The 13,612-nt window shown below is 42.8% G+C and overlaps 2 protein-coding genes across 3 annotated transcripts in view; one reads left to right on the top strand and one right to left on the bottom strand.

The window, feature by feature from the left end:
* LOC115152206 (thromboxane-A synthase) overlaps positions 1-1,099 on the top strand; it is a 95,473-nt gene extending 94,374 nt beyond the window's left edge. For both annotated transcript variants that reach the window (XM_029696807.1, XM_029696808.1), the window contains exon 14: positions 211-1,099. In XM_029696807.1, the coding sequence (XP_029552667.1) occupies positions 211-327 (117 nt within the window). In that variant the 3' untranslated portion in view covers positions 328-1,099. The remainder of the gene's footprint in view (positions 1-210) is intronic.
* Positions 1,100-2,784: 1,685 nt separating this feature from the next.
* The window catches only part of LOC115152205 (protein mono-ADP-ribosyltransferase PARP12), a 28,355-nt gene continuing 17,527 nt past the window's right edge, over positions 2,785-13,612 (bottom strand). Inside the window, exons 3-12 of the mRNA XM_029696806.1 lie at positions 9,099-9,363; positions 8,884-9,021; positions 8,657-8,789; positions 6,212-6,380; positions 5,522-5,648; positions 5,255-5,351; positions 4,401-4,485; positions 4,114-4,244; positions 3,709-3,860; positions 2,785-3,604 (exon numbers count right to left, since the gene is read on the bottom strand). Of these exons, the coding sequence (XP_029552666.1) occupies positions 3,348-3,604; positions 3,709-3,860; positions 4,114-4,244; positions 4,401-4,485; positions 5,255-5,351; positions 5,522-5,648; positions 6,212-6,380; positions 8,657-8,789; positions 8,884-9,021; positions 9,099-9,363 (1,554 nt within the window). The 3' untranslated portion in view covers positions 2,785-3,347. The remainder of the gene's footprint in view (positions 3,605-3,708; positions 3,861-4,113; positions 4,245-4,400; positions 4,486-5,254; positions 5,352-5,521; positions 5,649-6,211; positions 6,381-8,656; positions 8,790-8,883; positions 9,022-9,098; positions 9,364-13,612) is intronic.

Raw genomic sequence — 13,612 nt, 5'->3', positions numbered from 1 at the left:
GTAATTTACTCTTGAGCAGACATCCGAGACGTTTAGTGCAGATGCGATCTTTGAGAATGTCAGGGAAATGGACTTTAAAAGTCAAGTGCAGTGCAGCGTTGATGCAGTTTGTTTGTTTGAGTCCCAGTTTGAGTCACATGTAGACAGCTCGGCCCATGCTGTGACCTTGCTCTCACTAACCTCTGCCCTATATTGCTCTTTATGTTCCAGGTTCCTCTGGAGTTGAAGTCTCACACCACGCTCGGTCCTAAGAATGGCATCTATGTGAAAATCACTAAAAGGGAGACAGAGGGAGAACCAGTGACTCCCCCTGCAGAAGAAGAATAGAAGCTCTGTTCTCCTTTTTCTGCTCTTACGACTCTTATGAAACGGATACATCATCCATCCAATGAGTGCTTATTTAAAAGGGTAAACATAAAGTATCACTAACCTAGCCTGGTCCCAGATCTGTTTTTGCTGTTTTGCTAACCGGGCTAGCATTAACCTCTTCTTTAATTAGAAAATCTCAATTCACGTGCCTATCCCTGTGTCTTGATCCCCAATGGACCGGGCTGAGTGAACAGAGGAACAGCAGCATAACTATGGTAAATGACAATTAGCACATGAAAAGTGAGGTTGGGCCAGGGGCGGCTCACCTTTTTAATCAGGCAGTGTGCTGGACAGAGGTCAACACCTCATCAAGGCCGCAGAGGCCTCTGCCAGTGGCACATCGATCGCCACAGTGATTCTGCAGGACTAGCGAGAGAGAGAAAGAGAGAAAGAAGCAGGCTGGGGGAAATCACATGGCTCATGTCTCCGCCCTAACAATGGGAGTCGTTGTCCCGAAGGCGGGAAGGCAGGCGACAAGCTTAAGTCCAAAAAAAGTCCATAGAAACGCATTGGGCTTATTTTGGCGAGAGTGAAACCTCTCGCTTCGCCTCTTCCTCTCTGGTTGGGGGGAGGGGAAGACTGTGGAAAAGGCTGTTTTGATTACATTAGAACAAGAACACATTTTGACCTCTGTATAAATTCATATTGGACTATTGATGTTAACATGCCCGTGAACTATTAAATCATCACTGTATGTCTAATAAATCACTGTGTGTTTATTTCATGAAAATAACAGTTTTCTATCATTTATTACCCCGAGCCTCCTTTTGCCTTGAAATGCTGTCTGATCGTGTGGGCGGTTTGATACAAATGTAAATATATTTACATACACAGCCCAGATTGGCAGATAGGATCATCTACTCTGGAGTCTACCCTGCTTACCCCTTCAAAGTAGGAGGATCCCTAAGAAAATAAAAGATGACTGGTCATTGGTCAGAATAATCAGATAAGATTGTGATGTCATGCTGTGGGCCAAAAACTCTGCCCCATTTTCACAATTTCAGTGTTATTTCGACCTCATAGCATGGAAATATCATTACAAGAACTGGAAACATTTTTGACCGCACTGCCCCGTTAAAGGGATAACATTTTGGATTTCCTGTAAGCGGTCTATGAACAAGGTAAGACTGCGATCCATGCTTTGGTTTTGTTTACTTGGCCAGTCTCCAAATGATATGCAATAACCTTGTCCAAAGACTATTTACAGGATAAAGTAATGAATGTTATTTTGTCATTTGGAGGAACTAGCACTTTAAGGATTTGCAAAGTCTCTACCAACTGCTCTATGGCAAGCAAGCGAGTTTAATCTTCCTCACAATCATCCATCCAATCAATCATAATATTGTATTGTAACAGTTCAGGCATTGACTCAATGTTATGTCATGGTCCAAACACACCAAGATAGTTGTGAAGAGGGCACGACAACACCTTTTCCACCTAAGGAGACTGAAAAGATTTGGCATGGGTCCCCAGATCCTCAAAAGTTCTACAGCTGCACCGTCGAGAGCATCTTGACCGGTTGCATCACCGCCTGGTATGGCAACTGCTCAGCATCCGACTGTAAGGCACTACAGAGGGTACGGCCCAGTACATCACTGGGGCCAAGTTTCCTGTCATCAGAGGAAGGCTCAAAAAATTGTCAAGACTCCAGTCACCCAAGTCATAGACTGTTCTCTCTGCTACCGCACGGCAAGTGTAACCAGAGCACCAAGTCTAGGTCCAAAAGGCTCCTTAACAGCTTCTATCCCCAAGCCATAAGACTGCTAAACAATTAATGAAATGGCTGCCCGGACTATTTACACTGACACCCCCCCCACCACCACTTTGGTTTTACACTGCTGCTACTCACTGTTTATTATCTATGTATAGTCACTTTACCCCGACCTACTGTACATGTACAAATTACCTCAACTAACCTGCACCCCCACACATTGACTCAGTACCGGTACCCCCTGTAGATAGCTTCGTTATTTTAATTGTTTTACTTTTTCTATTATACTTAAATGTATTTAGTAAATATTTTCTTGAACTGCATTGTTGGTTAATGACTTCTCAGTCTTTGCCTCACATTGATTTGCTAATCTTCCACCTTTAAAATGCTGCTACCATTTCCATGATGTTAATATCTGCACCGTTTTTCATGGCCTCTTCAGTTGAAAAGCTTGGACGTCACTGTGTATGATTTTTTAAGCTTGACTGTATACCTTTCTTACTCATGGGAAGGTGTAACTTCTGCTGATTTGGAGTGTTGCTCTGCTATTTTATGTTGCATATGAGATGTGATCAACAACCAAAAAATCTGGAAAAGAATATGTGCAACCAGTATAATTTCAGAAAATCTTTTTTTGGATTGAAAGGGAAAATGACATGCTATGGAAGAGTACATACAATGGTGAAATAAATGTTGAAATGGGACACATCATTAATCAAGTTTTATTCCAGTATGTGCACACTGTATAACTTTGGAAAAATACATATCAAGTTAACAGTATGCTACAGTTATGCCATGTGATTAAAAAAAAGCCTTTTTTTTTTACTGACAAGACGTTTATATATTTTACACTTTGAAGAAATTACTCAACTACTTTAGCTAAAATAAAAAGTCATGTTTTGTGTGTGGTACACCACATATTGTACTTTCGTATTACAGGAATAAGGATGATGTTTCATCAACCTGAGAGAAAGAAAAAACAAGTCATCATAATAACAATCGTACACATCTGGTTACATAGGGTCTTTACACATTCAAGGTCATTGGCACTAAATCCTATGACCTTGGTATAAGTCACCAAAACAATGGTTTTGAACCCAGTAAAAGAGAAACCCCTACACTTTTGTTATATTCTGAAGAATGATTTTCAAAGAATTGTTTCCCATAACAATAATGGATGCGTTTTGCAACGTGTTTAAAAATATTTTTGATGACCACACAATTATTAGTTTTCAGAAAAACATGACGCTACGCACTACCGTGGATTCTAGGAGTACTCAATGATGAACTCTGGGTAAATCTGCTGTTTCTCAAACACAACAAAAATGGCTGGGTTGCTTTCGGAGTCGACACAGCTGTCGTAGAGCCCCTTCTTGGTGCCTTTCTGAGGGGGGCGAAGGTAGTCCCTGTTTCCCTTAGTGAACTCCCCGACCAGCACCAGAGCCACAAACATGATCTTCTTGCCAGAGACCGAAGACTTGGAGAATCTATTAGAGTACAAGGCATCTCTGGCAAAATAGCTTCCTGGAAAATAATCGTAAACACGTTAGAGTAAAACGAAAACATGCTTAAAAAGTTTCTCAGAAGCAGTGGATATTAGTCATTGATATAGCTGTATAAACATTCACCTTTGCCATAATGTGATCCATGGATGCCACAGACCCTCCAGTCAAAGTTCTGTTCACAGATGGCATCTATGATAGACGGTTCTGTGCCGTGGAACAAGTGTCTCTCATCCACAAGTTTCCCTCCATTCTTCACCTTCATCTGTTCCTTCTGCCTGGCCACAAACACACCAACCAACACATCCATGAGGCACTCCAATAAGTGGACAGTTTAAAACCTAAATGTTCCCTCTGTACTCCAATGTTACCGTCTTTACCACTAAACCACAGAAAAACTAAAACAACTAAACCACAAGGGGTGGTAGAATTTCAGGTCTTAGAAAGATGGCCTCAGTGTGTCATACTGAGACAGCTACAACCAACCTAGAACTGTCTCACTACTACACTAACATAGTGTAGTGTACATACCACTGGAAGACCCTCCAGAGTGAGGGGTTCTGGATCCTGTTGATTTTGTGGATGGTGCTGGTGGACATGGTACGTTTGAACAGACTCTGCACCATTTGGTACTCTGTCGTCAGGTCTAAGAGTGGAACCAGCTGAAGGAAACAGTTGAATCATTTGGAGTGAGTGAGTGAGAGTGAGAGTGTTGAGAGTGAGAGTGTTGAGAGTGAGAGTGTTGAGAGTGAGAGTGTTGAGAGTGAGAGTGTGAGTGTGTGTGTGTAACCGTATCAGCATATTATGACTGGGAGTACCTTGTATGTGAAGTCAGGCAGGGCTCCCTTGTCCCAGTGTGGAGGGACAGACACAGTAGAAGAGCTGGTGCTCTCTGGAGATCCACTACCATGGAGACAGAAACACAGGAAATTCAAAAGGGAAGCTTTCTGTTTTGATTGATTCAGAGATATATCCAACAGGGCTTCCTCTACAAACTACAATATTTCCATTTCAAAATCACTGCCCCTTTTGAAAGGGATAACATTTTAGATAACAAACTAGTAAACTTATGTTGTGGAAATTACCACCATGGACACCTGAAGTCAATCTTAAATGAATCATTCTTTATTAACAGCAAGCTGGAGAGGTAACAGTCAAACTTAGATGCATAAAGTACGGGTCTGAAGTGAGCTCCACCGGGGCAGTCCCGTTAGTTCTCTTATATACTGCTTACGCAGACAAGCTACATAGGCATGGTTCATAGGGTTGGTTCCTGCATGTGTCTGGCACCGTCTCCTATCTTAACTTATAGAACATATTCTGGGGGTTCTGCCAAAAGGTCTGAGGAGGGAGCGTCTCCCCGTAATACCTCTACCCAGCACCTACAGGAACTCATGACTTTATGAGACAAGATGTACAGTTCAAGGCTCTCTCTACAGACAACAGAAATTCCCTCACACTTGTACAATCTTTAGTAGTATTACGGTCAGTAAATATCCTGATGATGTTTTGAAGGAAAACATGAAATACTAATCGCAATGAAGGATTTCGCTCTGAACGAAGAGCTATAACAGGCACAGATGAGGAACATGAGTTAAGGTGTGGGAGGACATTAACATTACATAGGCCTACAGTAGAGTCATGAAGGACAGTCACAAGAGGCCTACTGTACCTCTTCAGCTTGGCCTCCACATCCTGTCCAGAGAGAAAGCAGGGTCTCCTACGAACCTCTCTTTTGGTTTTGAATCTAACATTCTGCTGATACATCTCTGAAATAGAGAATCTATCAAAATGCATCTAGTATGACAAAACACAGCTTACGGGGGTTGTTTGCTGACAAACGTTTAACCAGGTAAGTTATTGAAAACAAATTATATTTCGTAACAATGGCAAATAGCTGCTGAAAAGCTACATAGTTGTCCCAAACTGTTTACAGTACCTTTGAAATAGAGAATGTACTGGTTATGGCCAGATCCAAATGGAATCTCGCTGTCCGAGTCAGCTTGGTATACATTCTCCAGGGTCTTGGAGGTGACAGAGGCCACTTTCTCCTTAACATCATACGTCTACACAGAACACGAACAAGGCTTAGATAAACCCACAATGAAAACATTCCCTAACACATTAAAACGGTACAACTTGCACTTATTCCTGTGTAGTAACACTGGTTACTATAGTAACAGCATTGCTCTACTCCATTACATTGCAATTATAAGATGTACTTCATTGTCCATTAACTTAACAGAGAACTGAAACTTGACTTTATGCACAACCCAACCCCCAGAGACACACACATCACCCCCCCATCACCCCCAAAGGGCTGGAAGCAAAATGGGTCAGCCGCAGCGCAGCGCAGCGCCAATGGAGCAATTATAGGTGGTTAAGTGCCTTGCAAGGGCACAACGGCAGATGATGGTATCTAGGATAATACTAACAACCCTCCGGTTGCAGGCTCATGCCGCACCAGATTTTCCTGTCTGAGCTGGGATTCACACCCCGCTTCTCTAACCACTGGGCTACCTGCCGCCAGTTATAATGCAGTTACTAAAGTACCACGTAACAACATGTTAATACAATTGTTTGTGTTATTCTCTGAAGGACAGGAACTAGAAGTATTAATTGGACCAACCTCCTGGCCATACTCTATCCACTGTCCCAGCTCACCCGACCAGTACCACAGCCATTCTGTGGTAAGGATGAAGTGAGGAGGTTTGGTGACTGACGACACAGTGGACAGACGACGCACTGGAGACCTTCCACATGTCATGGTGAGGAAGTTCACTGGCTGGATACCTCCACTAGGGGCAACACAGAGAGAATGCTGTACTATATCGAACAGTCAAATAAAATAACATTTTGTCACATGCGAACACAACAGGTGTAGACTTTAAAACGGGAAATACTTACTTACGAGCCCTTTCCCAACAATGCAGAGATAAAAAGTAAGACAAAAAGGTAATATGTAGGTAGGGGTAAAGTGACTAGTTGCAGCAGCGTATGTGAAGAGTTAAAAAGTGCGAAAGTGTGTGTGTGTAAGTGTCTGTGTGGTGTCAATATGCATGTGTGTGTGTGTGTGTATGTATGTTTTGTGTGTGTGAGCATATGTAGTGTGTGTGTTGGAGTGCCAGCATAGTAGGTGTGAGCATGTGGGTAGAGTCCAGTGAGTGTGCATAGAGCCGGTGCAAGAGAGTCAGCGCAAATAAAAAGGAGGTCAATGATAATAGTCCAGGTGGCCATTTGATTAACTATTCAGCAGTCTTATGGCTTGGGTGTAGAAGCTGTTCAGGAGCCTTTTGGTCCCAGACTTGGCGCTCCGGTATCGCTTGCCGTACGGTAGCAGAGAGAACAGTCTATGACTTGGGTGGCTGGAGTCTTTGACGATTTTTAGGGCCTTCCTCTGACACCGCCTGGTATAAAGGTCCTGGATGTCAGGGAGCTCAGCCCCAGTGATGTACTGGACCATACGAACTACCCTCTATAACGCCTTATGGTCAGATGCCCGGCAGTTGCCATACCAGGCGGTGATGCAGCAAGTCAAGATTCTCTCAATGGTGCAGTTGTAGAACTTTTTAAGGATTTGAGGGCCCATGCCGAATCTCTTCAGCCTCCTAAGTGGGAAGAGGCATCGTCGTGCCCTCTTCACGACTGTGTTGGTGTGTTTGGACCATGATAGGTCCTTAGTGATGAGGACACTGAGGAACTTGAAGCTCTTGACCCGCTCTATTACAGCCCTGTCGATGTGAACGGGGTTGTGCTCGGCCCTCCGTTTCCCATAGTCTACGATCAGCTCCTTTGTCTTGTTGACGTTGAGGGAGAGGTTGTTGTCCTGGCACCACACTGACAGGTCTCTGACCTCCTCCCTAGAGGATGTCTCATCGTTGTCAGTGATCATGCCTACCACCGTCGTGTCATCGGCAAACCTAATGATGGTGTTGGAAGGAGGTGTTCAGTCTCAGGGTCCTTAGCTTAGTGATGAGCTTGGAGGGCACTATGGTGTTGAACCCTGAGTTATAGTCAATGAACAGCATTCTCACGTAGGTGTTCCTTTTGTCCAGGTGGTAAAGGGCAGTGTGGAGTGCAATAGCGATAGCGTCATCTGTGGTTCTGTTGGAGTGGGTCCAGTGTGTCTGGATTGATGGTGTTGATGTGAGCCATGACCAGCCTTTCAAAGCATTTCATTGCTACAGATGTGAGTGCTACATGGCGAAAGGTTACCTTGGTGTTCTTGGGCACAAGGACTATGGTGGTCTGCTTGAAACATATATGTATTACAGACTGTGTCAGGGAGAGGTTGAAAATATCAGTGAAGACACATGCCAGCTGGTCAGTGTATGCTCCAAGTACGTGTCTTGGTAATCCGTCTGTGAATGTTAACCTGTTTAAAGGTCTTACATTGGCTACAGAGAACATGATCACACATTTGTCCAGAACAGCTGGTGCTCTCATGCATGGTTCAATGTTGCTAACCTCAAAGCAAGCATAGAAAGTATTTCGCTTGTCTGGTAGGCTTGTCTGGTAGGCTTGTGTCACTTGGTAGGCTTGCGTCACTTGTCTGGTAGGCTTGCGTCACTTACGGCTGGGTTTCCCTTTGTAATCCGTGATAGTTTACACGCCCTACCACATCCGATGAGTGTCAGAAACGGTGTAGTAGGATTATATCTTAGTCTTGTATTGATGGTTCGTCTGAGGGTGTAGCGGGATTTCTTATAAGCATCCGGATTAGTGTCCCTTTCCAAGAAAGTGGCAGCTCTAGCCTTTAGCTCAGTAAGGATGTTTCCTTTAATCCATGGCTTCTGGTTAGTATACGAAGGTATGGTCACTGTGGGGATGACATCATCGATGCACTTATTAATGAAGGCGGTGACTGAAGTGGTAAACTCCTCAATGCCATCAGATGAATCCTGGAACATATTCCAATCTGTGCTAGCGAAACAATCCTGTATCTTAGCATCCGCTTCATCGCACCACTTCCATATTGAGCGTGCCACTAGTCGAGTGTAGTACATTAAATAGGATTTTGTTTGTATTTCAAAAAAGAAAAAAAACAACAGATCTGATATGATGACAACTGTACCTTGTATCTTTTCCTGGGATACAGTAGGCCTTTTCAATCTCCTCCACATTGGGCAGGTCTCTCCAAGTCACTCCATCTCTCTCTAAGATCTGCCATTTGTAAGGCAGGTGGTAGTGGATACGGACACACTTCTCTGACAGAACACACAGCCACAGAAACACATGTAAACACTTCAAACACAGTACTGTAAACTAAAATGTTGATAAAGTAGGTTTAGTTCATGTTACCTTTGAAGCTACAGTGTCTGCGGATGAAGAAGAGGCAGATTTCATTCCTGTCGGTCTCACTGATGGAGCGGGACGAAGGCTTACGAGAACGCTCTTTCCCAACTGGCTCTATGGCTGGAGCAGGGGAGGGTACTACAACTAGACACAGGACAAACACAGTTACTACATTATATTACAATGATATTTCCATGGATTCTACCTTGTCATTTCCTTACCAGATGGCTTTTCTTCGTGGCCCTGACCGATGATGATGAATTTGTTATTGTAGATCTTGTCGAGGATCCTGATGTTCTCTTGGCTGAATCCTCTGCCATTTAGGATCTTCATGGTGGTGGCGTCAAATGTGTGGGCCCTCTTACATCCAGCACCAAACTTACAGTCTCCCTGGAGGAAGTGCAGGCAGAGGTGGAGGCTGGTGCAACTGGTTTTAAACTTGCAGGAGCCATGCTCACCAACGCCCTTGTTGTAATGGGAGCAGATCTGGAAAGAGTTGAAAGGAGATGGTAAAACATCCAGATACTACTGTAGACTACATGCAATTAACATTTGGCAAGTCATACTCATTTTCCTCATACAAGTAGGCCTACATGAATATCTATAGAAGTTGAAAAACAGGACTAACTGTGAATGTGAAACTTGCAAAAGCCAGTCACCAGTCAACCGATTGGTACATGGCTAGACCTGAAATATGTTTGATATGTGTAACAATACGGCAGGTGAAATGAGGACAATGGAAGGCATACCCTTAAAATGGCAGGTAATTCAAGATAGGAAACAATTAGGCAGCCAGAACGATGCAAAACACTTCATTGAAATATTTACAGAGAAAACATAAGTAGAAGCAGATCAGCCTATAGTTTACACGTGTCTGCATGTTCCATGAGGTTGAATATAAGACTGAAGACCTTTTAAATGCCACTTGGAATGCAATGTAATACAAATTCTGAGGTCTGTGCACACCACATAACTGCTAATATTCCCCTCCAAAAATTAGTCCATGTTGACAAAAAGTAGTATTTTTAGGGCTAGCTCTTTCACCAAAGGCCTACATGGCTCATATTATTAGGGAGGTGGCCTTTTTTAGCAATGAGCATTCTCCTATAGCCTAACCGATGTACAGTAGTAGCATAGCGGTTAGGCTATAAATGGCTGAAGCATGGAGTTGCCCATCTGCATTTGTTTAGGCTACCCCAATGGGCTAATCGTTAGCTAGATCCCAATTTCTAAGTGTTCAGAATGTTGGCTTCAATACCAATACCATCTATAATGATACTCAATAACATAACCATACCACTGTGAACAAATGCCTTAAAGTCAAATATTACAGCACCGTTACTGTATAAAACCCGTGGTCAGCTCTCCGTCTGTGCAGGATTTTGATCCAGCCCTGCTTAAACACAGCTTGACAAGGTCCTGTTGAGCAGTTGATTTGTAGAATATGGCGTGCTAGAGTGGAGCCGGAACAACAAGTCTACACCCAGTGGCTCTCCTGAAGGTAATTGTGCTATAACATTAGAACACTAGCCTACAACAAGCAAAAAGTCTTAGAAATAATTCCCTCATTCAGTGAATCAGGTATCAGATGGCTATACTTCGAAGCAAGGTACTTAAGCTGGAGGGCTCTAGACTGACTTTTTCCAGTGCCAAGTAAGACATAGAAGAAGTTAGTTATTTCATCTAACATGTTCAGGGAATGCATGGTGGATATGTGATGTGCAACATGTTAAATAGGATCCAGAATAATCTGATATACTTTTAAATTGCCTGGATGTTTTTTTGTGCATATTGGCCAAGGCTACATTCTACATAATTTACCACCTGAGGAAGTGGGACCTCAAAACACATTAGCTAGATTGCTAACTCTAAATATGATATTGTTGCTAGATAGCAACGCACCTGATATAACATTACATTTAATGTCCTACAAAAACATTCCATTGGTAGGCTACTTGATGTAGGCCTATTCACTGCATATGGCGCGCTATGCTCCGTTCCACTGGCGCATGATCTCAATTACATACTCCATTTGTAAAGTGGTGTTATTTACTCTATATTGACAGTTGAGAAATAATGTTTAGAGTCACATAAAGCTGAGACTACTCTATTTTAACAGTAACAGTCTTTCCTGCAATTACATTTCGAAATGTTGCTCAACTGTCAGTACGCTTCCATTTATCTGCATCTCTCCCTTTATATCATGTGCAAAGGGGGGAGCGGGAGTGAGAGCCAGCAGCAAAACAGGAACAGGACCATAGCTGCGGGAAGTATACTTTTCAGGAGACTGACAAGATTGGCATGGGTCCCCAGATCCTCAAAATGTTCCACAGCTGCACTATCGAGATCATCCTGACCGGTTGCATCACCGCCTGGTATGGCAACTGCTCGGCCTCTGACCATAAGGCGCTACAGAGGGTAGTGCGTACGGCTCAGTACATCACTGGGGCCAAGTTTCCTGCAATCCAGGACCAATATAAAAAGGCGGTGTCAGAGGAAAGCCCATAAAATTGTCAGACTCCAGTCACCCAAAGCCAAGGCAGTTGGCAGTTCTCTCTGCTACCGCACGACAAGCGGTACTGGAACGCCAAGCCTAGGACCAAAAGGCTCCTTAACAGCTTCTACCCCAAGCCATAAGACTGCTGAACAACTAATCAAAATGGCCACCAGACTATTACATTGACTGACCCCCCCTCCATTTGTTTTATACACTGCTGCTACTCGCTGTTTATTATCTATGCATAGTCACTTCACCCCTACCTACATGTACAAATTACCTCAACTAACCTGTACCCCCGCACACTGACTCGGTACCTTCTGTATATAGCCTCGTTATTGTTATGTTATTGTGTTACTTTTTTATTTATTTTCAAACTTTAGTTTATTTGGTAAATATTTTCTTAACTCTTCTTGAACTGCACTGATGGTTAAGGGCTTGTAATTAAGCATTTCACGGTAAGGTTTACACTTGTTGTATTCGGCGCATGTGACAAAGTTTGAATTGAAGTAGGGGTGCTGCAGCCAACCCTTATAAATCGTTTAAAAAAACCGAAATCCCCCACCAGATTATTTCAGTAGGCCTTTATTACTCCTGTATGAGCGGAGACAAATTCTCCTCAGCATTCCCTCCCCCTCCCAAAACATCTCCCTGCGGCCATGGACAGGGCAGGGCCATACTTTCATAACAGGAAACAGGTTAATGCACATTACTGTTGACCAAATAATGGTTTTAGAAGCAAAATAATCTGGGCAATGTCTGTAATTTTCAGTTTATCGTCCCAGCTCTTTAATATTATTGTCTATCAATTTGTATTGGCTACCTTTCGCTGTCCTCTCTCACCTCTGCTAACGGCCCGACTCACACGGTCATGTCATGTTTTTGCATTTTAGATAACCCTAACCCTTTTCCTAACCTTATTATCTTAACCTGCTGCATAAATTCTCCTAAACTGGCTATGAAAAGTCAATTCTGACAAAAGCTGGATCCCTTATAGCCATGACTGACTCGCACTCACGCACGCACGCACACACACGGATAGCTCTCTTGGAAGTGCGCCTGGAGTATTATTTGATGTTAATTATATTTTTTCTGTGGTGTCAACAATTAAGCAGCAGCACAATATAACGCAAACACTGTAGTCATCTCAGTCACATTTTTTAAAGACCTTTGAAAACTGAATGTATTACTTTAAGATTTATGACCTTTAAATCAGATACATGAATTTAAGACATTTTAAAGGACCTGCAGACACCCTTTTATATAACATCAAGTTCACAGATGTGCTCCTACTGTCACATTCTTCTTCGTCAGACGATAAAGAAAAATCATTGTCGGACCAAAACGCAGCGGGATCATGTGTACTCATCTTCTTTATTTAGGAAAAGAAGGGACACCAAAATAAACACGTACACAAAACACAATGACACATACCAGGCTGGTAAGGCAACTAAGCTATACCTAGCACAATCTCCCACAAACTCCAAACACATACCTAATTATAGGACTCTCAACAGAGGCAACTAGAAAACACCTGCCTCCAATTTAGAGTCCAACACCCAATACCTAAACATAGAAATAATAAACTAGAAAGAACATAGAAATACAAAAACATAGAACATAACCCAAAACCCGGAAATAATAAATCAAACACCCTTCTAAACAAACTACCACCCAGAACCACATAAAACAAATACCATCTGCCACGTCCTGACCAAGCTACAATAACCCCTATTACTGGTCAGGACGTGACACCTACTTATGTCGGCTATTCTTTGTAAATATTATCTTTAAACAGTTCACTAAAGTTCTCATGGTACTGGCCGCCTACTTGTTCTCTTAAAAGGGCGACTGCACTTCCTGATTTGGCCTTGTTTTTCATCAACGCTCATAAAAAAATTATAGCGGCCATGACTGAAGGCAAACTTACAAAAGTCCAGAGAGGACATATCAATTGTGGGAATTTCCCAGTACCTATGCTGTTTTCTTAGAAGTAGTAAGCAGAAACAATATAGGGTTAACCATTAGGCATGTGTAAACAGAATGTAAGCAGAATCCATGTGATTATGCAAAACTGAATCAACACAGGCCTAGTCATTTTGGGTCAGGCTTGGTCTTATGAAGGCCTTTGGACAGGAAAATTGGTTAATCAGTTAATGGCACCATTAGACATACACTTGCAGTAGGAGTGTGCATGTCTGTTTATTTTTGTGCCATTGCAATGGTCACACCACCAAT

This window comes from Salmo trutta, chromosome 17 (genome assembly GCF_901001165.1).
Source record: "Salmo trutta chromosome 17, fSalTru1.1, whole genome shotgun sequence".
Classification (NCBI taxonomy): domain Eukaryota; kingdom Metazoa; phylum Chordata; class Actinopteri; order Salmoniformes; family Salmonidae; genus Salmo; species Salmo trutta.
The sequence above is the reverse complement of the archived record's forward strand: the minus strand, read 5'-3'. Positions and strand labels throughout refer to the sequence as shown.